A 26,614-nucleotide genomic window follows, 5' to 3' on the forward strand; every position below is an offset into this window, starting at 1 on the left:
AAAAAAAACAAACCCATAGGAAGTGAGGACATTTTGTGAAAGTGAGGACAGTTTTCTCGTCCTCACATTCAGTCATACCTTAAAAAGGTGTCCTCAAGAATGCGTGTGTATGTGTCTTTCTGAAGTTATACCAGCTTAAAAAATACATAAACACAATTAAGAAAAACTGCCAGACCAGGCTTTAAAGTAGGTTTAAGAAAAATAAAAGTCCCATTTAAATTTTATTGATTTCATCAGAGCAAATAAATAAGAAAACAGTAGATAAATTGATTTGATTGATTGAGAAAAAAAACAACCCAAAAGAATATGATCATATTCTAAATATTCACATGTAATTTACAGTCAAGATAATCATAATAATTATCATCATCATCATCATCATATCAGTTATAATAATAGTAATAATAATAATAAGAAATAAAAGTCATTTTTATAAGCTGTAGATTTTTCTATGTCGAGTAGTAGTTTCAGCTTTTTAGCCACAACTTGGTTTGACCCAAAAAACAAAAACAAGAAGCATGTTTTTAATCAGAAGAGCAGAACGGCAGCCTCAGATTTCCACACAATCACTAATAAGTTTCTCTTAGAATTTTTTTTTTCTTTTTTACATAACACTGAAGTACAGAAATACAGATATTACAGGTCATCAACCAGATTCAGTTTTCAGTATTATCAGTTTTAAATTCCTAATACCAGTAGAATAGAAACAGCGGCTTGGATTTTTCCGATATATTTATATAATACATATACTGTGTAAATGTATATATATATATATGTATATATATATACATATATATATATAGTAAAGTTCGTGGATTGTAAGTTCAGTGTCCAAAAGTCCAACATTGAAGAAAAAAAGCAAGGAAGGACCTGTGCTGGGAGGCAAACGAGTACAGCAGCAGATACAAGTACAGACGCGGGGGAGGAGAGGAGGGATGGGCGGCTGAGGAGCGAAAGAGTGGAAAACAAAGAGAGAGAAAAGGGTCGGTGACGGGTTAACTGAGCAGTACAAAAAGGGAAGAGAGAGACAGAAATCTGCACTTGTGGGTAAACAGCATAGTCGAAGAGAGAGAAGAGGATCCCGGAGAGGGAGGGGCCACAGATCTGAAAAACAGCAGCAGTGATGGAGGGAGGTGAGGCGGAGGTGTGGAGGAGGAGGAGGAGGAGGAGGAAGGGGGATGTTTTGACAGAATGGAGGTCGAATGTTTTGTTCGGCTGCCAGAGAGAGAGAAAGATGGTGATAAAAAACACGGGAGTGAGAAAGTGGAGCAATACTTTCTTAGAGACTTGTATCAATACTAATATTAGTTTCATTAGATCGAGTCACAGGAGAGTCGTGGCGCAGTATCAAGAGGATGTGGGTTCTTATTACATCTGTATTTAGGCGTCAATCTGAAATCCTTGTTGTGACAGAAATGTAAAAATAAATAAATAATGTTTTTGTTTATATTTACTTTATAAGGTATTTTTAAAGTATTATGAAATGATTTTATTTGTTAAAAATAGTCCAGTCTTGATGTGTCACATCTACGATAGTTTCATTATCAATGAGTAATACATTTAAAGGTCCAGAGGGTTTATCAGCAGATATTCAATATACTCCTCATATAATATAATGGTTTTAAAACAAACATTTGGTTTGCGTACGTTGAGAGGTAGACGTTTATTTGTACCTTAGCCAAGGGCCTTGCTTTGTGGGGGGACGGCCATCTTGTGCTGCCATGTTTCTACGTCAACCCAAAAAAAACCCCAAAAAAGAAAGTGGAACTATCTTTTATGGTATGTGAAGGCCACCGTAGTTCCCTGATGTCACTTATTCTTATAAACTGGACCTTTAACATATAACAAAGCATTAACACACAATGTGATTCAAATATGGAGTTTTCTAAAATTCCAATGGTTTTCAACATCTATGAGTTGTTGTTTTTTTTTAAATTGGCATAAGACTGTTTTGAATTTTGGGGGTGCCAAATATACTTGTTAAATTATCTCCAGGCTTTTACATTTACAATGGTAAGGTAATGTATCAAAAATATATCATGGAAATGCCTAAGTTACCTTCTTCAAAATAATATCTGCTGTTGCAGAAATGGCAGCAAAAATAGTCTTTGAAAGTTGTTTCTTGTGTCAGAATTGATATTGTGGGAATATTGGATCTGATATCTGACATTGATGCCATCCCAAATGTAAATATGTAAATGAAAAGCAGCACCAGCTTTTTAACTCTGTCACATTCTGGGCTGGTTGGTTCTTCTTTATGGCAGCAGAGTTTAGAGCTTTATGTAGTAAATGTGTCGCAGAGGTTGAGGTATCGATATCGAGCCATCCCGAACACAAAATGGTTGACTTTTTGGAACCGAAACATCAGATTTGAAGACAAAGGATACAGAAGGGGACAAAGTGGGAAGCGTAAAACAACTACGAAACTGGGAGAAACTTGGTCTCAGACGAACACAGTCATTTTTATAGCTATAAAACACAGCGTTAAAGGAGAAGCAAGCCCTCCCCCCTTATAAAAATCATAGTTTGGCTTTGGGGGGGGGTTGAGGCTGATCCAAAATCAGTGCGATTTAATTCCAGCCTAGGCTTAAAAAAAGACACTCCAAGTAAATGGGACATGGCGGATTAGGGCAGTTCTTGGAGAAACATTCTTCAAAGCTGATGTTGATGGAGATCAATGAATTAATGATTGAATGATGAATGTGGAGGGAGGGAGGGAAAGATGGATGGAAGGTTGCACTCAGGCTGTCGAACACCCTGGGACGTATAAATAATCGATTGCGTCTTTCAGCAGAGATTTGAGAAAAGTTTTGGGCCTTCCACAGCTGCAGTCAAGCCACAGAGGAAACACAAGGAAGGGATGGATGATGGGATGGATGACAGGAGGAAGGGACGTGAAGATGCTGACACTTAATCATTCCGTTCCTCGTCCCTCCACCCTCTGCAGCAGTGTCCCAAACAGAAGTCCCTTGTCACATCCCTTCTTCTTTATTCTTCTTTCTTGTCACTTCGCGTCTCCTTTGCCCATCTGCGTCGCACTTCCACCGTCTTCCACCAGCTTAATTTCCACCCTCTGCTCCTCCTCTTCCTCTCCGCTCCCTCTTTACATGGGGAAAACCAGGAAGCCTGAGAAGGTGGAGTATTTCCATCCCCCCATTAGGTTTCCTCTCTCCAGTTTGAGATAGACCCGGTCTCCTTTCTCCATCTGGATCAGAACGCCGTTGCTGGCCGCCTCGCGTGTCACATCCTGGTCGCCCGCGAACGCCGAAATCACCGGCCAGCCGTTGTGCATCAGGCTTACCTGGGTGAGGTGAGAGAAGAGAGACAGTTTACAGAGTGAAGAAGAAGAAGTGAAAACAAGATCCCTCACAGAGCACAGACATTTACATTTAAGCCTTTAGCAGACGCTTTTATCCAAAGCAACTTACAAAAGAGGAATAAGCTACATAGAAGAAGTCTTCGGAAGAACTCCAATAGATAGGAGCAGTGGACTGATACAGTGGGAGTGTGCAGAAGTGGATCCAAGTGCAGGGGAGGGGGTAAGGTAGTTGCTAGGACAGAAGATGCTCTTGGGTCTTTTCTGTTCTGGTAGTGCCCGGTAGGTCATTCCACCAGTGTGGAATGATACATGAAAAGAGTCTGGATTGTCTTGTGCGGGCTGTTGGCACCGTACTGAGAAGCTGACGTCACAAACATGTGGCGCGATGGCGAATCTCGTCTGTGATTGGACGGTCATTCCACGGAAGTTCAGAGGGTTTGTAGACTTGTAATGACAAGTATATTGTCAACAAAGCTCTATTTCTCTGCTTTCCAGTATCCATCCATCCATCTTCTACCGCTTTATCCTCCGTATGAGGGCAGGGCTACAGCCTGGATAGATCGTCAGTCCATAGTTTTTAGAATTTTCTAGATATCACAAACAGTCCAGGACTTACGGTAAGTACACATGCCGCGATGACAGGATTGGTAACAGAACAGGACACTTCGCCACCTGTGTTTTACAGACCAGCACCTGGAATTTTTTACTTTCTGGATCTGTATAGAACTTTACTTTCTGATAGCTATTACCATCTTACATAAGCATGAAACAATTCATCCCGATCTGTCGAGATGTCACTGAGATATACACATCTGAACTTGTTACATTGGACTTTTCATGTTAAATTTAAATTTAAATCCATTATCTGGATTAAATTTAGTCTGGTGAAGAGTCTGATACCAAATTACCCTCAAATCTTTGTGACGTCATCAGTGAGTGGATTCTTACCGAAATTCAATGGGAATATACTTGGGTGATCATCTACCAATCACAGAAACATTCATATTGATTTGTAGGAAAACTGTAGACAGGAAGTTGCTAACAGAAGGACAAACATAACCCAAAAGAGAGTCAATATCGTGATGACATCATAATTCTGGACTTCTTCATTGAGTTGCAAGATTAAAAGAAGAAAAAAAAGCTGGGGTAGGCAGAATAGTTTGGTATTATTGATCAATAAATCCATAATAAAAGTGGTCTGAGAGAGAGAGCGAACATGACACTACTACTTGTACCATTTATGTGACGGTTTAGCAAATTTTATTTAAATCCCCCCAAAATACTGCAACATCCTCATACTCCCAACGACTTGGTGGGCAGAGAAATGACAAGAGAATTGGTTTGACAATGGAAACAAGAGACAGTGCAGGTACATTTGAATTTATAATCTTGACATTTATTTCAAATCGAGCTGAAATCATGTTTGAATGGAAAAAAAACATGTTATTTTTTTTGCATCCATTACAGAGGGTTCCCATGGGTCCTTGAAATCCTTGAAGGTTTGTGAATTTGAAATAAAACATTTCAAGGCCCTTGAAAGAAAAATGAAAATCACCCTAAATAAACATGCGTCATTGAAAGTGCTTGAAAGAAGTTAAGTTGATATGTAGGTAAATGTCTCCCTTGTTTGTTACGACGCCACCTACTGTTCCACGCCCTGCGTTGCTTGATGTACGTAGACTCGGCCTAAGCAAAACAAACGTCGAGTCATGATTACCAGCGGTGTTGTGGACACTGTCCACTGTCTCTCTCTCCACCGTTGATGTGAGATACCGTGCATAACAATGAGCGAGTAAAGTTAAGCAAGAGAGCAAATGATGAACCTCTGTCTCACCAAAGAAAATGACAGAAGACTGACTTTGACCAAGATCCCAAGGACAATCGCTTGTCCAGATGCAGATCATGGATGGACGAATCGGCTCTTACAAGTTGCCCTCCCATCTTAAGCTGTGTCACCCTTGAGTTTGAGGGAATTGGTCCTGGATTGTCTTTGAAAAAGTACTTAAAATTGATGTCAACCAAGGCATGGCAATGTCATTGTGCACCAATGCTAGGTCAGCTTAGCTGGTTCAGAGCCAGAGACCGGAAAGGTAACAAAGAAATATGTTATTACGAGTAAAAGAAAGTAAACTCTTCTTTGTCCTGACTCTCCCTCTTTTTGAAACTAATGTTCCACTTCAAATATTTGCAATCGATGATGTTAATTATGTCGACTTTTGGACTATGTTCACGTAGCGTCAGCTACAACTTCCATTTAAGAACAAGTCAGTTATTTTACTCCTGGTCAAAAAAACATGAACTTTTTAAGGCAACATAAACGATCAAAAACGTTTGACTTTCAGAAGTTGTTAGTCATTAGTTGTCTCTCAGTTAGGGTTCACAGACAAAAGTCTAACTTATTGAAAAACCAAGAAGAGAAAGTGCACATAGTTACTTTTTGCAGCCCTATAAGTGGAAAGGTCACTATTTATTTAGCAAAAAGTGCCTATGCTGCAAAAATGGTCTGTTCAGGGCTTTATATAAAGCATGTGGCGACGATAAAACACCAGGATATTTTCTTTGCGTGAGACAGTTTTCAGGCGGTGCAGTCAGTGAGTTTTAGAAAAGATTTCACAAAGGCTTGGAGAGACATTTACACAGAGAGATTTACTCCAGACGCACACTATCTCTGACTCCACTAATGTTTCAACATCCTCTCCTCACAAAGACATGTACGTACAGTAGCTGTCAGTGATGTGTTCCGCTCCCTCCTCTCCACACCAGACAGCAGCTTTCATCATTTCACTCATGGAGCTGCAGCAAGAAATAAAGACGCTCCACGGCTTTGTTTCTCCCCCATGCTTCACTGAAATAATGGTTTTAAGCTTCCCCTGGTGCCGCCTCGGTGCTAAAACAAAGTGAAATGAATTTGAGAGGAGTGTCTCTTTATGCAGGATCACACTTTATAAAACCTGTGAAATCCCAGAGTAAACTCGACGCAGCACAACAAACACAGAGTTTGTGTTGTGATGCATTTTCTAAAGGAGGCCGAGCACCTTCAAGGTATGTGGTGAGTGACTGAGCGTGAGTCATGACATCCTGCTTTGTTGAATTAGAGTGCCTGCTCAGCAATCCAAGCAAACCAAGCATCTACTGTATAGTTACTGTTCGGCATTTGGACCACAGCTCCTATATCAAAATGTGCGGTTTGATCGCAATGGTGACAAAAATCGTAAAAAAAACTGGGAAAAATTTGCACATACACATGAATGTATGTGCAAATTAAGTCAAAGTTTTGATATGTAATACGTTTTTTTCACACAGGTAATAACAAGAATCTCTGCAAGAACAGCATTGTCTTCTTTGGTTCTTTTGTACACCATCATCAAACGTCTCTCAAAAACCTAAAGTTCTGGTTTCCACTGGTTTTGTTTTCATGCCGTTTTCCACGGATTCTGCTGTCATTTTCACATCCTGCCGTCGATGTAATCGTCTAATTGCCTTCACCTGGTGTTTCCCCTCCTCTTCTCCTGCACCTGCAGCTCATCAGCTGCTCATTAGTTCCCCAACACAAACACATCTGATCCACATCCACATCCATGTTACCTCTGCCCCATTTTTTGTGAAGTTTCAGAGCTTTACAGCAGCATTTAAAGCTCTGCTCCTGACCTTAATACTGGTTTGGGAATCTGCTTCTTGTTTGCCACTTTTCGGGGATCTTGATTTGCTTTTTGGACTAGTTTCCTGAAAATGTTTGACATAAGTAAATTCAACTTTCCTACATGTGAATCCCTTTTATGTTATGTATTCATGTGAACCAGGATAGGAAATAAGCACAGAATTGAGGCAAAATGTGCTTGAAATATAAATTTTTTTTTGGGTTTTTTATCGTTGCTAGTAGTTAGTAGTTTACCCCTTCAAATGTCACCACTATTGATCATTTTAAACCACTTTTAAAGACCCATATTCTACCGGGCCTTCCCTTGTATCTGGACAGATAATAGATCTCACCGCTTTACAATTTTTAGTGAAGCGTTTTTATCTTTTTTTGTCATAATTTGCTGTGTTTTATGTTCTTGTTGGAACTTTTTTTTACCTTCAACCCCGGGTTGTTTTTAAACGCACTATTAAAAAAATAACATTAACTTTTATTTCCCACTTGAAATGGACAGTTAAGTTTTGCAAAGCCTCATGAGTTTAAAAGTTTCCATCTATAGGTGACCGTAGCAAACGCAGCTCCCTGTGACCCTGTAATCCAATACAAGAGCTGTAGGATTACAGATTATAGAAAAGTATCTGTAAAAGTGCATTATTATAAAAAAAAAATTAATAAAAAAAATATTATTTCATAGTGTTCGAAATAATATTCTAGGGCTGAGAATCCACCATAAACTTAGAAACTTACGTATAAACTCTTATGGAAGAGCAATTGACAATACATTTAATTCTACCTAGAAAAGGTCTTAAAAATCTGCCCTTAAACGATCCAAAATGCACATGAAACGTGTTTAACAGGCCTAAAATAATAATAATGATAATAAAACCATAAAATACATGACAGGGTGGAATAAAATAGGAAACGGCTCAAGTCAAGAGGTTAAAAACCCTGTTTTAACTTTTAAAAGAAACTAAAAATGCAAATAAACCACAACACAGGGTGGAATAAAAAGGAGCTCGTAGAAGACTAGAGAAAAAGATAAGTTTTTTCTTTTTAAGAACACCATTGTCTACACCGTGATGTGATCAGAATAATAGTTTCTCTGCATGGGCAAATAAAATTAAGAAATACCACAAATCCTAACAGACACCAAAGGGCTGTTGAAAGACGATTCTGTAGAAGTTATATGGTTTTTAACAGCTGCTCAGGGCTGGTTTATAAGTCTCTGCAGGAGAATGTATGAATGTATGGAAAATGAAGGCAGGGACTGAACAGATGAAATACATTTGACTGCATGTTTTCTTACAATAATAGTGAGATATACTTGGTGTCATTAAAGAACATTAAAACACTTTTACAACACACGAACACACGAACAGTCCACTTCACACGGTCAATGTTAAGTTGTCGCTAACTGATGGAAAACAGTCATAAACATCCCATAATTATACACTTAAAAACCTCCATGAAGAGTCCCCACCACAGTCAAGAGCTCTCACAACCCAACTCTATCACTTTGTGTGTGTGTGTGTGTGTGTGTGTGAAACACTCAGACTATACTTACATTATCTTTTTTTTTTTTTTTCCTGCATTTTTATGGAATTGCAGCACTTCATGGGAAAGCTTCCATTTGCTGGAAATACTGTCACTTTACACAACCTCTTCCATCCAATATGTAATGTGGCTTATAGACAACATATTTATTTATGACTTACTGTATGTTGACGTAGATAAATACACAATATAGCGACTTGTACTCGTGTTATCTGTAAATGATCTGGTATCTTATGCTCTCTAGCCACAACAGCATGGCTGTACATTTTAAATGATACAACCACGGTGAAGTGAAATGACTGTTGAAAGAGAACTTTAGGTTAAAGAATTAACCACAGGTCTCTGAAACATGAGTGGGGTCAAACTATATTGAAAGAGGACTTTAGGTTAAGAGGTTAACCCTAGTTCCCTGAAACACGAGTTAGGTGAAACGTTAGGTTAAGGATTTAACCCCAGCTCTCTGAAACATAAGTGGTCAAAATAGGTTAGGGATTTAACCCCAGCTCTCTGAAACCTGTGTGAAAGAGAACTTTAGGTTAAATATGAAAATATGAAATATGAGTGAAGATAAACAATTGAAAGAGAACTTTTATCATAATCATACTAATAATAACTCAAAAGTCATGTGACTTGTGTGTATCTGTCTCATTTGCCATAAGAACAACAAACTCATCTCATGTCAGTGGGTAAGAATCCACACAGCACGGATGAATTAACATGTTTTTTTTTACGTATTTGCAGGAAACGTAATCGTCCTCCAGCTCCATGTTTGTGCTCCACAGTTAAAGCAGAAGAATCATCAGTGCAGGTGTCTTCAAGTCATTAAGGTGTGCGACGTGATTAATTACAAACATTACAACGTTTCCCTGCGTCTTCAATCACTGAGGGACGGTGAGCATAAAATAATCCAGATGATCTCATCATCAATAAATGACATCTTATTTACAAATGATGTCACGAGACGACGAGAGCCGAGGAAGTGAGAGCTCGATTAAAAGCGAACACTTTGACTGAGGCTTCTCAGGAACAATGTAACGAGTGTGATGTGATGCGGAGCAGACGCAGAGCACAGCAGACGTCAAGTGACAGCTTTTAACCACTTCATTCATTTCCGTTTTGTGGAGAAGTGAATTCACACAATTCTTCTTCTTCTTATTATTCTTATATATCATTATATTATTATTATTATTCTGAGTTGACTGAGTGTGATCTCATTTCTACACCCACAAAACAAACAGTAACACTTTAAGGAGGCGGGACTAAAAATAACAAGCACATCCTCGTCCACCCACAGTGTCAAACTGAGCTCGGCGTGTGTGTGTGTGTGTGTGTGTGTGTGTGTGTGGACACATGCGCTAAATAAAAACAGCATCGGAAAGAAAGAAAGAATGAGGTGCACATCCATTCATTTGGTACGGCCTAAACAAACCCTAAATTTTAATGATTTACCGTTGAATTACTTGCCGTTACGTACAGCAGTAGCAATCGCTCTAATGCTGCGTTCACACGGGACACGACTCTGTCCCGGGGTAACAGGACACTTGTGTAAAGAGGTTTTGATTGCATTTACACAAGAATGAATTAAACACTTTATTGGGGTTTCAGCTGTGTCATGTACGTTAAGTGAGAAAGTGATTAGAGACTTGTTCTGGATGAACGTATGAAACTTCACTAAAGTAGTTGACGACTTCTATATCTTACATTTCAAGAACATGTTTTATTTTTGGCTAAATTATAGATTATGTGAGTGAATATCTATATCAGACTTGACAGGTGTCTTGCTACGGGCACGACTAAGTGCAGTGCTGAGTTTGACGTTGTTTGGATAAGTCGTGGAAGAGATATCGCTAAAAGAAGCACACATTTGCTTCCGCCGCTCTACTGTAGCCACTCCCCCTCTCACTCACACAGCACTGTGAGTGAGACGAGGCGCCGTGAAGCTGAGGCAGACGACCAACCACAGACCGCTCACCCCACTCCCCTCTGGGAGGCGTCACAGGTTTAACTTCACAGGAAGTTATGTATGTAGTTCAATTTTCAATTTATTGTATGTCATTATGTCCGTATAAGTATTTGCTTTCTACTAAATGTCACTGAACTTTTGCTGTGTAAGAGTAACAATGAGCACCAACGATTACTGTGTTAATACAATCAAAATCTCTCTACACAAGAGGGGAGTATAGACAGGTGTAGAGGAGAGTATGCTGTTCTTGTTCTATGTTCTTCCATAGGTAACAACTTAACTGAGAAGAGTTTGTTATTTAATGAACTGTGATCTGTTTCCTTCCATCTGCCAAACACAACTGTCATTCACGTGAAATATCATTCATTTTCTCCGTTCAGGATCAGCTTTTTTCTTTATCTTTATCTTGACGCGTGATGTAATCTTCTTTTGTAAAGTCCAGACTCAGCAGAAGAACAACGGCACAGTTTTCAAAGACGGTGTGAACATTTCAAACTGGCAGAGAAATGACAGAAAACAGTAAAAGTCTGAAATGTTTCGGAAAATGTTCCAATCGGTCTTTTCTACTTATCTGTTGACTCGCTGTCATCTCTCTCTTTCTCACACACACACACACACTATAGTGATGTATCGCTCTAATAAAGATGTGACAGTGGCTTCAGAAGGATGAGTTTGGTGACCACACACACACACACACACACACACACACAGAGCATGAGGTGGACGCTCTCTCTCACACACACACACACACACACACACACACACAGTCAGTGACACCCACACAATTACCACCCATAAATATAAAAGCACGATAATGGGGCTGTGCATGATGTCAGGCCTCGATCGATCCACATTCATTTATGCATGAGCACCAATTAAGTGGCTGAGTAATAGAGAGAGAGAGAGAGAGAGAGAAAGAGAGAGAGAGAGAGAGAGAGAGAGAATCTGGACTCCGATATGCAAATCCAAGTTGTCGGCGTTTGACTGCAGCACTTAAAGCCGGCGTCACGATGACATCCTGTTATTGCGTCATCAATTCCTGTCCAGTTGTCTGTCTCTCCACGTCTCCATTTTCGTCTTTTGCTTTCTTCACTTGTTTCTCTTTAATCTTTTTCCTTCTCTTTTTACACAGAGGGAGAGAGACTTTGTCACAGTGATGGATTCACACATAATGGTGCGTCTGCCTGGCATCTGTGTCACTGTCTGTCTTTTAAAATGGCCAAGTTTTGTCAAGTTATGTCATACATCGTCATCATCGTCATTATCATCAATTCATTAGTCTGTCTCCTCTCATTTTTCCATTGTGAAACAAAGTTTATTCATTCAAGAAATAGTAAATAAGAGAAAGAAGTTCAGTGTAACGTAGAGAACGTTATCGGGTCTCTGAGTTTTTGAGCCACGCTCGTGCTGCCCGAAATATGATCATTTATGAAGAATAAGGATCAGAGTTATGAGAATATGAAGACAAATCAAAACAATACAAAGAAGAATCAGAAGAAAAATCAGTATAAGCGTCTGAAGAAGAAGAATTGGAAGAGGAATCAGTAACAGTGGGAAGAATATGAAGAAGAATCCTAACCAGAAGAACAGTATCAGAAGAAGAATCAGAAGAAGAATCGGAAGAAGCTGAAAAACAAAACAATTTCAGGAAGAATCAGAGAAGGGAAGAAGTATCAGAGGAAGAATCGGAAGAGCAATCAGTAGGAGAAGAATATGAAGAAGAATCAGAGCCAGGAGAACAAGATCCAGAAGAACATTCAGAAGAATATGAAGAAGAATCAGAGCCAGGAGAACAAGATCCTGAAGAACATTCAGAAGAATATGAAGAAGAATCAGAGCCAGGAGAACAAGATCCAGAAGAACATTCAGAAGAATATGAAGAAGAATCAGAGCCAGGAGAACAAGATCCTGAAGAACATTCAGAAGAATATGAAGAAGAATCAGAGCCAGGAGAACAAGATCCAGAAGAACATTCAGAAGAATATGAAGAAGAATCAGAGCCAGGAGAACAAGATCCTGAAGAACATTCAGAAGAATATGAAGAAGAATCAGAGCCAGGAGAACAAGATCCAGAAGAACATTCAGAAGAATATGAAGAAGAAAGAACAAGATCCTGAAGAACATTCAGAAGAATATGAAGAAGAATCAGAGCCAGGAGAACAAGATCCAGAAGAACATTCAGAAGAATATGAAGAAGAATCAGAGCCAGGAGAACAAGATCCTGAAGAACATTCAGAAGAATATGAAGAAGAATCAGAGCCAGGAGAACAAGATCCAGAAGAACATTCAGAAGAATATGAAGAAGAATCAGAGCCAGGAGAACAAGATCCTGAAGAACATTCAGAAGAATATGAAGAAGAATCAGAGCCAGGAGAACAAGATCCAGAAGAACATTCAGAAGAATATGAAGAAGAATCAGAGCCAGGAGAACAAGATCCTGAAGAACATTCAGAAGAATATGAAGAATCAAAAAAAGAATCAGAGTCCGAACAATAATCAGAAGATTACAAAGAAGAAAAATCAGTAGAAGAATGGCAAGAATATGAAGAAGAATCAAAGGATGAATTGGGAGAAGAATCAGAGAAATCTGAGACAGAAGAACTAAAATCTGGAGTACAAGAAGGAGAAGAATCAGATTCAGAGGAATCAGAGGACATGCAGTAGAAAAGGGTTGTGGGAAAACAGATTTGAAATTATGAAATAATCTGTCACTTTCTAAACGTACATAGAAGCAGCAGGAAGACCTGTGTCTTCCAGTGTTTGTCGTGAGGATTTGAACACATCCGTCTTAGTTTCCTGCAACAAACAAACAAACAAACAAACAAACAAACAAACAAACAGAGCAGAGAGAGTGGGCCTCCTGCTGCACCAGTGCTGTGACTGGCAGGTCGAGCTGCAGGTGCGATCAATAAAGCATGACGTGCAAATCTGCTGCCCACGGCCACGTTGTCTAATGTCCACAGTTTTCAAGGTGAAAACAAATGATCATTCTTTGATTTCAGCTCCTGGAAAATGTGAAGAAGTTCTCGTTTATTTGCTTCTCGGTGACTGAATAACAAACTGAAACTCTTCGTTTTTTGGGACAAAACCAGACAAAAATAACCCTCGTTTCTAGCTTCACATTTCAGGAAAAATACATTCCTGCTGCACCTTTTTTAGAATCTTGAACATCCTGTTTCTTCTGGCACAGAGGTTTTATTTGGGTCAAGTGTGTTTTCCTTTTCCATTTGTGGATTCTCTGCTCTTTTGTTAATGGTCCTTTTGGAGCAGATGTCGTTAAAGAAGCCGAAAGCAAATGCCTTTTAGAAATACAATCTGGAGACACGGCGAAGTGCCAGCCGTTAACTCTCCACTGTGTTCTGTAACCAGATTTAATGAGCACTATTTCCCCCCATATGAGACAAAAAAGACGTAGTTAACACGCAATAATTCATGAATATTCAAAATGTAATAATAAAAAAGGATAGTCTTGTGTCTCTAAAGGAAAATCTACAGTGACATAAACTGTTATAATAGTAGACGCCTGAAACATAATTTTACACAAGTTACAGTAACTTTTAAACCAGGCAATTTAAGTTGCCTGGTTTAATTTATATCTATTTTTTTCTGGCATCATCCCATGTTGTATGTGGCAGGTGCTTTTGTTACCCAGCAACAGACTGTGCTGCACAAACCTTTTTAATGTAGAGGGGGCGACTACACACAAAACACAGTCACCGTCAAATCTTCCAATGAACTTCAACCTCCTACTAAAACTAAAGGTTTCACTTAGAAAACACTGTAGTTGTACACAAATGTGTTAAATTTGAACAGTATGACACATTTAAAATAAGTGTTCTTCTAACTCTTTCCTCTCTGAGGTTATTGAGTCTCCTCAGTCGTTAAATTAATATAATATTTTGCATATTCATGTTGCAGCAGATGTAAATATACATTGTATTGATTGTACAAAATAAATAATATTTGAAGAGGGCACGAGCAGATGAGTCAGGGAGGTAGCAGCCTGTTCTTCATCAGTCATATCAGGGGGTCTTTACATGTTTTTACCGATATCTGGTAATACATTTTAAAGCCAATATCTTCTACCAATACTCAAACTGTGCCGATGATATTATGCATCCGCAGTGGTATCAGTTGCTGACTGGTCAATGACAATGTGTCAATAATTCAATAATTTACAAAATCAGAAAATTCATTCTGCATTCAGGCGTCCTCACCGCCAAGTTATAGAAAAGTATCAATAAATGTCTGTGTCTATAAGTATCGGTATCGATATGTAGTATTGGTATCAATAAAATCCTAATGATACCCTAGTTTAAGAGCCATGTACTTGGGAAAATAGGATTATAGTCATAGACTTTTATTGTTTGGGCCGAATTCTCTGGTTTGATTCATCTGAATTAAAGTAAAGTTGTATTTTCCAGTGTGAAGCAAACAAACTCAAATGTACCTGTGCTGTGAATCTGACTCATGAAACTAGCACATTATACACAAAGCTTAGCAAATTGAAGAGAATAAATCCAAACTTAGACACAAGATTTGTGTGTGAAAAAACAAATACAGCATCCAGCCTCTAAATAATTCAAATTACAAAACAAAACAGAGCTGATGCAAGCAGATGGAGGCAACCAAGGGCAAAGGTCACAGCCTTGGCTTTAACTATTTACAGGATGGAGATAAGTTCACATTGTTACAAACGTCTGCAGATCTTCTGTTTGAGGAAACTACAGAAGCAAACACTTCTGGTTCAGTGAGAGAAAAAAACCTGCTGCCAAATGTCAAACAGCAGCAAATGATGACGTTTGATTAAGAAAAGTCCTATATTTCAATAAGATCCATGATTCTGTGTCATATTACCCCACAAAACGAGGAAAATATGTCACGAGGCGCCAGATCTGTCTGTGTCTTTGTTTTGCTTCGTTCAGTTCTTGTGTTAGTTTAGGTTTAAAGTCACGTTCAGTTCATGTCACTTTTGGTGTTGGGTTGGATTTTCACTTCCCCTTTTATTTTGGTAAACGTTCATGTCTTCCTGTCGCGTTGTTTTTTCATCAGTCTTGACACATCTCCCCTAACTCCCTCATGCACTTCACCTGGTGATGCTTAAGTAATCACTCGCACCTGCCCTTGATTCCCTCTGCCTATATAGTGTCCCCAGTCTCTCAGTCATGTGCCAGTGCGTCTTTATGCTTCCAGAGAACACGTCAGAGTCCAAGTCTGTTTCGCCTTTTGCTGAATTAGCTCTAGTGTCAAGTTTTGTCTTGTTTATTCTACTTCTAGGAAGAAGTGATTTTGATTTAGTTTGTCTGTTCAAGAGGACAAAAATAAAAGCCCTCTTTCATCGTGCCTCCTGTCTCGAGCATTTGGATCCAAGCAGTGTATTCGGCTTCCTAACAAAATAATAATATCTGCATTAAAATACTCGACACAACAAACTCTGTAACCAAATTTCAATATTTTAATCCTGAGAAAGCACAGAGCTACACAATCCAGTCAAGACGCAGGAGCACACACTTGGTGTTTAATCAAACCATTTCAGGGAGGAGATTTGGGATCTCACAGAAACTCTGAGAAGACACAATCAACTCGGCTTGTACAAGTTACGGTTCTAAACTAAAGTACGTAAACAAAAAACGGTTATTGCGATGTTCTGCTCACGCCCCCAATCACTGTTCAGTCGTAAAATATCAAGCATGTTCAATACTTACAATTTGAAATGGGGAAGACACTGATGACGTTAAAATCAAGTCTGTTAATCCCTCAAACTACAGGATATTTAATCCTCTAGTGTCATGACACGATGACAGTCCTTTTAAATAACACTCTTCCTTCACTAATTCTTGCTACCCCAATGCTGCCTCCCACAGATGCCGCCAACTGTAAGTTACAGGGTTACAAAACTGCCTGTTGGTTGTGGCTTCTTAGCCGAGAGCAGATGGTTCCAGAGAGAGTTTGTGTCGTCCAGCTTCTAATGAAAAATCTGAAGGTCACGGACGATCGGGGTTAAGTCTGGCTGCTTATGTTCTCGTCAGGACTGAGCCGTCATCAATAAGAATCTTCAACCTTTACTCATCACTGACACTCACAGACACTCACAGACACTCCCAAAGCCTCGCTAACAGAAAAACTTACCTGGTTCAATTATGGCGAGAGTGTTCCTGACTGAAATTGTTACAAATGTTACAAACAAACTTAAACCAGGAGTACTCAAACGTCATATTGACAACTTTGCACTGTTATGCATTAAATATCAGCTTTTAAAGTGCAGGTGACTCCGTCAGAACATTAGCTGTGCGTTTTCTAGCGAATACTAAACGAGTAACAAGTGTCCATCAGTGATCACGAGTGTGTTAAAACGTGTAGCTGACTTCCTGACCATCATTGATCTGCCTTTTACGCCCATAAAAGGCAATTTAAGGAGCTTTTCTATCCCACAATATATTAATAATAGATCTTGATTTATTGTGATTTGTGTGTCATAAACATCCCTATCATTGTCAAATTGGCCAAATGAAGCCCTTTGGTGGGCCAACTTTGGTCCACAGACCCCATTTTGGGCCCCGTCTTAGTCACAGATATTATAATGCACGGTCAATACTAAACCAAGTTAAACTCTACGTCATATTGAACTAACTTTGACTATTGAAAAACTCTATGACCCAGAAACCTAAACAGTGTCATGTCCTCTCTGACGCACAGAGATGATAACTGCAGTAAATGACTACATCTCAGACGTTTGATGCGAATGACTAAGCGCTGGCGACTGGAGTAAGCGTACGCACTCTTCCGCGAGGAGGTTTTAGTTATTCCGGGCAGTCTGGACGAGGTCCGAGCGACGATGTGGACGCCTGCCACTGTGGAAATGCCCAGTGCTTTTTTGGCAGACACCTCGACGCAAATGCGACCAGACTGAACAGCTTAAGTCCATGTGTGAGAAAACACTAGAAAAAAATCTCTTGCTAGCAGACGGACACAATGTGGCAAACACGTTGTTAATGATCTGAGACTGTGGAGAGCTGTTGGCAAATGTAGATGTACTCCGTCTCCTGATGCTTTTGTGTGAAATATCAAGCGTTTGCCTTTTCTCGGTTCTGTCCTACTGTTCCCATTGGCCTCATCCCCAAAGTGTCGCCTCCTAGTTTGACCATCTGATCTCTGAAGTCCTCAAGCTATTTCAATATAAATCCCCCAGCTCGTCCATTCAGACGCAGCCATGTTTAACCCACTTACACTACGGCCAAGTCTCTTGCCATGTGTTTGCTTCTGTGCTCCTCTGGACCCAGCTTATATTTTTTGGTGCCCTGCTTGCTCCTCAGGTCCACACCTCCTGCTCACTTGAAGCATGGCCACATCTAACACTGTCTTCATCTGCTCTTAGCACTCTGGGCTGCTTTTCCCCCAGCGAATCCCAGGCCTCTTTCGTCGTTGCAAAACCATTTGGGGTTGCAACGTTCAGCCTGGTTCGAGTTTGCTTTCACACTTTCGCACCTTTTGAATAACGTGTTCCCCTCCTCACCTGAGGCGGCGCTGCATCACGAATTACTGAAGAAGACAAGACAACTTCTGTTTCCGCCACATAAGAGCAAAACATGGAGCTGCATCAACTCCTGTCGCTGCAACAATGGCCTCAGCCATTTCTCCCAGCTATCGTACCCACAATGCCCTGCGTTGCAGTCCGCCTCCTGCATTTGGTTCACTTCAAGCGAACCCAGACCTACGTTTTTAGGCGGACCAGAGTTTGCTTCTCTCCAACCAAAGCGGACTTTTCCGAGCAAACGAACTAGGGTTCGATGAAGAAGGAGCTGGTGTGAATTCACCCTTTCACTCCACCAATCCTCAACTGCACACAAACACCAGCTAACCTTCTGTAATTGAATTGAAATTAAAAACCCACACATCTGACACATCTGCTTCATCAGTTCATCAGTGAACCAGAAATCAATGACCACACACAAGAACAAGGCCTATAATAACTTCTGAATTACAAACTTTTCATCATATTCATTTTCTGAATGGATAAACACTTTTGTCATCATTAACATGATGTGACATGAGCTGGAGAGTTTATCTCTCTATAATCTGCTGGGGTATCTTTCATTTCAAGACATTTCACTTTTCATTCCTGACCTTGATGATGTTGGCTGTCAGTTAATAGTGATTATCTGTACAGATGTGTGTGAAGTAAATGCACAGATTAAAATTCTTCATCTCTCTGTGTTACATTTGTTATACTTGACAAATGTAAGAAAATGGTTGACAAATGTTTAATTTAATGAATTACTTCCACTCTTTGTGTGGTTTCTTTTCAGTGTAGATTTAAATTAGGAAATAAAATGTATTTGCATTGTATTGTCATGTTTATCATATGTATTGTTTTGAGTGATGTTATCTGTTGTTTGACTGGGGCTCAGTTGCAAAAGGGACTTTAATGTAAATGTGACTTCCTCGTAAAATAAAGCATAAAATTGCATCATGGCACTCGAGTGTGAATGTATTAAAGTCCCCTGAGAGTCATTTTTCACTCACAGATATCTTTAGTGTGAGATATTTCACTAGATCAGTGGGAACAAGTTTTACCTCCTGCTGCCGCTGCAGGGAAACATCAGGTTACTGTCAACATGTGTTCTTTTTTAAAGGTATTTCCAATCAAAAACACAGTCATCGTCATGACGACCAAACATAAAAGCAGCTCACAAACCAGTCAACTCACTCTCTTACTCCACCTTTCCTCATGTGTTCACCTGCCACCATCGGAAAAGCACATGAACACAGAGATGTGCTGCCTGTCAGTCATCTATAAAACACCACCTAGGGGCAAGTGCATCAAAGGTGCAATGCAGGGAATGTACATTTGAAAGGGTATTTCATGGGTCTATTTAACAGGCAATTAATAAAAACATTCAGTGCGTAACTTTCTGAAAATGTCGTAACTTTCTAAAAATGTCGTAACTTTCTGAAAAAGTCCCCACTTTTGGAATGTCGTAACTTTCTAAAAATGTCGTAACTTTCTAAAAATGTCGTAACTTTCTGAAAAAGTCCCCACTTTTGGAATGTCGTAACTTTCTAAAAATGTCTTAACTTTCTGAAAATGTCATAAATTGCGTGAGTGTGTGCCATTTTTGTGTTTAGCCAGCTGAAAAAGCGGCACAGGGAGTCTATATTAAATAAACTGTTTGATAATCTCTTAGCACGCCGACAGAGAGGAGAAGTTTCATCTCAGTGGTAATAGCCACATATCAATGTTTAAAACTCTCTCTCTCTGTGTGTTTGAAACAGAATTAGCCATCGCTTTAATGACGTGGTACTAACACGCGACAGTTTAAATCAGCGGCCCCATTGTATACAGTTACACAACATTCATTACGGATCACACAAACTCAACAATTGCACTGCATTCACACTGAAAATATCTGTGTGTGTGAAAACACAATATTGTCATTGTGGTGTCAAATCACTGCCTTATATACAGACTGATGGAGGAGGAGGAGGCGCACGGCAGATGGTGAACACTCAGTCACTTGTATTCTACACATAATTATGAGTTTTCTTCATTCAATGTATTATATATAATATTATTATATTAACTGAAAATGGATATTGTTCTTTTTTTGTTTACCTTGTAAGCTTCCGTTTAATGACGTGAAACACATGCTCTTCCCACTTTGTCCATTCAGGGCTACTGTAGAAACATGGCGGCACAAGATGGCGGACTCTTTAAAACCTAGCCTAGGCTACAAAACAGAGAAATATACAAAAATAGATCTGTAGATTTGTATTTGAACAGTGCAAGGTAAAGAAGAATGAAGACGTAGCTACTTTGTACGTGTACTTTTCAATATTTACATCGGGACTCGAAAGTTGGAAGCAAAGTCGGGAAAAAAACATGGACGCAAGTGAATCTCGGGCTAGCAATTGTTAGCTATACGAGTCCATAACAATGCTCTACAACACGGGTCTCAAACTCAAATGACCTTGGAGCGACCTTTTTTGGAAAAAAGCAACCTTGGATATACAGTATAAGCTTAATATTATATAATAAATTCCATTATGATATTGCAATGATAGATATTTGGCAGAATTTCAAAATAAAAGTGTCTGTGTTGATATGGAATAACATAAAGTTCACAATAACAATGTATTTATCAGGCAAATTTATCTATTTCTAAAATCACAGACACAAAAAGCTCTATTACAAGTCAATATTAAGTGAAATGGACTGGAGCATGAGTTCCGACTACAAATGAAACGCACCATTAGTTCTGTCTGAACCTTTGCTTCCATTTTCTACATATCCACCATTTATTTCTCTCAGACGACCTTTTGTCTTTTTTTCCTTTTCCTTAAATGCCCTTCATTTACCTTCGTGTACATCTTCTCTCCCTCCCTCCAACCCACCAACTCCTATGGGTTCTCATATTTCCTCCTTATCTTTGCCCGTTTCCTCTTTTGCCCTGGCCTTGTCATTCCCCCCTCACCTGTTTTCCTTCACCCTCACTGTTTTGCATTAACTCTCCTCCTCCTCCTGCTGTCTCTCATTCTCCTGTCTGCGCCACAGTAGCTGCCTCTAAGGCAATCAAACAGTGGGAGATTTTGACACAGCAGATGCGCCGGATGGATTTGTGGGACGAGTGGACGAGGGTTGAGGGCGAGCGGCGTTCAGGGGGAGGAGCCAGAAACCAACACCTGTTTGTTTTGTGTCAAACATATTGTAATTTTATTATCAAAAAGTGTTTTCACTGAGTCTAAACTACAAAAGACTTGTCACAATACAATAATGTCAAATTCACTACTGATAAATGGGACAAAAAAACTTTGTTTTTCTTTATATGAATATTCAAACAAAACAAACATAAATGACGACACACAATTTAGGTTGTATTAAAATACACATATCATTAACCCTTTATTGTCTGTGCTTATGGTGACAAATAAAATGACTTTGTACATATTTTAAATAAAGGACTGTGTTCTTGATTATGCATTTTCACAGTACAATTTGTACTACTGTAAATTGACTGACGTTTACTTAACTTCTCAGTTTCCCATAGTGGCCACACTTAAATTCATAAAAATACAAAAACTGCAGTTTTGCTGTTTGGCAATAACCTACTTGTGTCATGCTAGCAATATTAGCATCACAGCGCTAGCTTGCATCGGCAATAATATTAGCACGCTAGCGTTTGTTAGCGAGATTAGCATTAGCGCGCTATCTCGCGTCAGCAATATTTGCACACTAGCGTGTGTTAGCGAGGTTAGCATTAGCGCGCTAGCTTGCGTAAGCAATAATATCAGCACGCTAGCGTCTGTTATCGAGATTAGCATTAGCGCGTTAGCTCACGTCAGCAATATTTGCACACAAGCGTGTGTTAGCGAGGTTAGCATTAGCGCGCTAGCTCGCGTCAGCAATATTAGCGATAGCGATATTAGCACGCTAGCTGGCGTTTGTGATATTATTAGCTCAAAAGCATGTAAATTAAGTCAAGGGGTTAAAAAAATTAACTACATGTCATTTCTGCAGCTCATTAGCTTCTCTAACCTGACACATTCTCATTCATTAAAATAGATCTTGAAGCTGCTGTAAGTTAACTATTTTAGACAAAGCTTGTGTTAAAAGTGTTAAAAGATCCTTGACATGACTCTCTCCTAAAGGGCTTTAAACTTAATAGTTGTACTTAATTGTACATAAAACAGCTGTAGTTGTCAAAAATTAACTACAACTATTTATTTTCTGTAGTTCTGGTGACATTTTCATGTGCAGATCAAATAGAATTGTTAAAGTAGACTGACACTGTTTGTCTCGTTGCTGTTTGACTTTTCTTAACTTCAATTCAGGTGATTTTGAAGAGAAACATGACACTTTCACATGCACATTGTTGTAAAGTTTGTAGTTTGATTCTGCTGAAAATGAGAAGAATTGAGTTTAAATAAAACATTTTCAGGGTTGTTTGCTTCATATAACAAAGAAATCATTATGACAGAATAATTTGGTTTGTGGACAAAACAAGACGTTTGAAAACATCATTGTTTTGAGGTTTGGGACACACTGATCAACATTTTTCAACATTTTCTGCCATTTTTTGAAGAAAAGAATCAACAGATTCATTGTCACAGCCCTGTAACTGAGTATAGACTTGCTTTACAACCCCAGAATTAAACATGCTCTTTGTAAAAGTCAGCTCTCTCTTTTCCAACCATGTGAATCGCTCTTTCGTCGTTTTACAGCTATTAAAGCCTTGCGGCTACGCTATGACAACACCACAAATTAGCACAAATATGACAAAGCCCGCGGTAATGTGAGAGACGTTATTGCCACTGCGGATCCGTGCAGTATTCCCGACTTAATTACCACGAGTCAAGTGTTTGCCATCCATGCTCTACCACACAAAGATGCCTGGGAGTAGGCCCCCTACCCTTCACATTCTCACCCGCCCTCGTTGTTGTTGTTATTATTGTCATCACTGCTGCTGCCATGTTAATTAACTCAAGACTTCAATAATGGAGTATAAGCAGCAAAAAAACCTATTGCCTAAGCCCCTGGGAGCCAGCAACGTAATGTCACAACAGTTTAATTTGCGAGAATACTTTGTAATTAACACTGAGTGGCTTGTACAGCATCATTATGTGCATGGTAAACGCCGGAAATGGGCTTAAGAGCGCTAAAGGGATTTCCGTCACTTGACAAAAGACGAATATGAAGAATGTACTTCTTCTTCTTCTATGGGGTTTAATGGCAGCTTTCATCCATGATGTTGCATTACAGCCATCTTCTGGAATCGGACGACTCCTACATTACCCACAGTCTGACATGTTCTTTAATATAGTCTATATGAAGAATATAAAGAAACAGGCTGGAAAATGTATATCTTCAGGGCTGATTATTCAGGGCCGTTATTTGCCATTTTTTTTATAATAAGATTACATAAATGTTGCTATGTCACTAAAACCTTATATTTTCATCAGAAAGTTTGTTGTTTTTAGTTTACTCATGACCAGTTTCAGGTATTCCATGATTATTTAACACATTAATTAATGCAAATACTGTTTATAATTGCACTGCAGTCTTCTTCGTCTTTTCCTTTCGGCTGCTCCCTTCAGGGGTCGCCACAGCGAACCAACCTCCTCCATCTAACCCTATTCTCTGAATCCCCCTCTCTCACACCAACTAACTTCATGTCCTCTTTCACTACATCCATAAACCTTCTCTTTGGTCTTCCTCTAGACCTCCTGCCTGGCAGTTCCAACCCCAGCATCCTTCTACCAATATACTCACTAGCCCTCCTCTGTACATGACCAAACCATCTCATTCTGGCCTCTCTGACCTTATCTCCAAAACATCTACCATGTGCTGTTCCTCTGATTGACTCGTTTAATTGCACTGCAGTGCAAACATGAAATGTAGAAGAGAAAAAGGATTGTTTTGTCTTGTTTGTCATATTTTTTTTTATCATATTTTGCTAAAATATTGGCAGCCATAGAAAAACCATATCTGTTGACCTTTGATTAAAAATGCCTTCACCTGTTTGCTCTGTTCAAAACCAAAAAAAAACAAAAATGCCCCATCAGCCTTCAGCTGCTTTCCACCGCTGTCCGTGGTGCTGAAAACATGAAGCTGCTGCTGCTGCTGCTGCTGCTGCTGCTGCTTCATGGAGCCCACACCACACAGCACAGCAGCTCGTCCCCCTGCTGGCTACACACGCCTGACTTGGCTCTGTCCTCTGTGCATGTATTGATTAATTAAGATGGAGCCCGGCGGGTGGCGGAGGACTGGCTTTCATCCGCCCGCCTCCACCGTCGTCCCCGGGGGAAAGACATCTTAAACATTTACAAAATGATTGCCAGTGTGGGTGATATTCAACTTTTATGAGGGAAAAAACTCAGCGAGGGGTTGCATGGTCGGGGGGCCACACACACACACACACAGACACACATAAACAGGCATTATAAAGACATTAACACACATTACCTGTATGGTTTGGCGGTTGTAGACTTTCACTACATGGAAGTTAAAACTGTAAATCCCTTTGCGAGGCGCGATGAAATTACTTCTCTCTTCGTCAAAATTCCTCCCAATGTTTACTAGAACCTGCAAAGAAAGACAAAGAAAAGGAATAAAAGCAGGACATTCTGTTGGTGGAACTACTGACTATACAAGAATAAATCATCATGGAATGATCAAAAAAAGCACAAAATGTGACCCCAAATTCTGCCAAAATTGCATCTTCCCAGATTTTTATCTGTAATCGTGTGAGAGTCATGTAATTAATTTACTATTTGGGATATTTTCATGCAGAGGCCTTTTTAATATTTCATTCTTATTTTGAATAGAGGACTCAAAATGGGCCCCTGTAGCCCCTGGACAACATTGATGTAAAGGAATAACTCTCATTCCCTTTCATCTTTTCAGCCTTTTAGAGCTTAAAAACTTTATGAGGGAACGAGAAAGAACTTGATCAATCTTTCAAGATGAAATTATGGATTTCTGCAGCCAAATGTCTGCTTTTATGGACGCAGGCCAGGAGCTGTGGGGCGTAATTGAACGGCAATTTGCCAGGAAATTAACCTTTAACGGCAGGCGGGTCGGACCTCGCCCTCGTGACCCGCCTTCACTAAATTATTTGGGCTGAGAAGACGTCACTTCACACTCTCGGATATTGTCGTGAAATGAGGAAAAGAAATGAGAAACATGAGAAAAGGAAAGCTGAAATATTCACAGGATCATTTTCTTTCACTTTTCTGGAAAACGTTTAATAACGAATCACTTTTAGTCCACGAGACCATCAGCAGAGGTGCACGAGATTACGCATAATTCATCCAGCCTCTCACTATATTATGTCACAGCTTCATCACCGAAACGGATTTAAACAGTTTTTTTAATGTAAAAACCGATGTTCACCATGTATTGCACATTTGGACAATAATTGGTGTTGTTATTCAATACAGTATTCTCTTTTTTAGCATTTCCCCACTTATAAGTAACATTTCTACATCATGTACAGTAAATGTCGCGCACACATTGTATCAAACTCGCGCACATGCAGCATTCAACAATTATAAACTCACTCTGCGTCTCATTTTGTCTTTGGTTTTAGCCCCGAGATCAGTTTAACCCCACTTTTTTGTAATCCAATCCACAAGAAACCTTGTATTACATTAACATTTTCCTGTTCCCTGAGTCAGAATTGATGATTATTGTCTCCACCACTTCATTTGAGTTTGAGTTTGTCTGTTTTCTGAGTGGAAAAATTAAAAAAGTTTAAAAATAATAAAAATAATTTGGATGATATTTTTGGTGAATGTGGGTTTTGGTTAAAGTAAGAAATTTGTAGATGAGGAAAAGTGCGCGGCCTCGGCGGAGGTTTGCGCTCTCTGAGTGCTTTCTATTATTAATTATTATTATAGAATAGAATAGAGTAGAATAGAACAGAATAGAATATTTCTGCTTCCTACCCGATCAAAGTAGATGACCATGGTCCGGTTGCTCATCTCGGACGGCTCGTGGTTGGTGTTCCGGACTGCGGAAAACGCCACTTTGGCGCTGCCGGAGCGCACCGAGATGCCGAGCGCGGTTCCCGTGGGGTCCGCGGTCGGGTTTGAGTCGCACACCACTAAACACTTCCCCTCCAGGACGATTGGTTCCGTCTCGTTCTGAGCGCGGGCCGGAGCCGGACCCGCGAGCCACACGGCACTGAGCAGGCAGAGCGCCAACATACTGTACCGGAGCAGAGCGCGCCTCAAACCGCGGGTCTGTTCCGCTTCTTCTTCTTCCTTAAAGAAAAAAGTAAGACACAAGAGTTTCTCCTGGTGAACCGTTGTTTGACAGGTCGCTGTCAATCCGGGTTTTGGATTAAAAGGATCTAAAGCGAACTCTGAGGCGGATTATTGTCAGCTTTCTCTCCTCTTCTCTTTCACCTCCGTGTCTCCCGTGGAGCTCGTAGTGGGTTTTTTTCCGCCACTTCTCGTCGTCCTGTCTCACTTCTCAGCAGCTTCTCTGTCACTTGGAGCAGACGCGGCAGCAGCGAAGCCCCTGCACGAGTGTGACGCGGCGGCGGCAGCAGAACTCATAGCGCGCGGCAGGCAGCTCCGTCTGCTCTCTGTGTCGCGCGCGCCTGAATTATTGATATGTGAGATATGAGAGTTTCACACA

At 39.9% G+C, this 26,614-nt stretch overlaps 1 protein-coding gene across 1 annotated transcript; it reads right to left on the bottom strand.

The window, feature by feature from the left end:
* Positions 1-245: 245 nt before the first annotated feature.
* cbln1 (cerebellin 1 precursor) lies at positions 246-26,614 on the bottom strand. The gene is made up of 3 exons (XM_058646102.1): positions 25,918-26,614; positions 24,434-24,553; positions 246-3,301 (listed from the first exon to the last, which is right to left on the bottom strand). The coding sequence occupies exons 1-3, from the start codon at positions 26,176-26,178 to the stop codon at positions 3,104-3,106; spliced, it is 579 nt and encodes a 192-aa protein (XP_058502085.1). The 5' UTR covers positions 26,179-26,614; the 3' UTR covers positions 246-3,103.

This window comes from Solea solea, chromosome 12 (assembly GCF_958295425.1).
Source record: "Solea solea chromosome 12, fSolSol10.1, whole genome shotgun sequence".
Taxonomy (NCBI): domain Eukaryota; kingdom Metazoa; phylum Chordata; class Actinopteri; order Pleuronectiformes; family Soleidae; genus Solea; species Solea solea.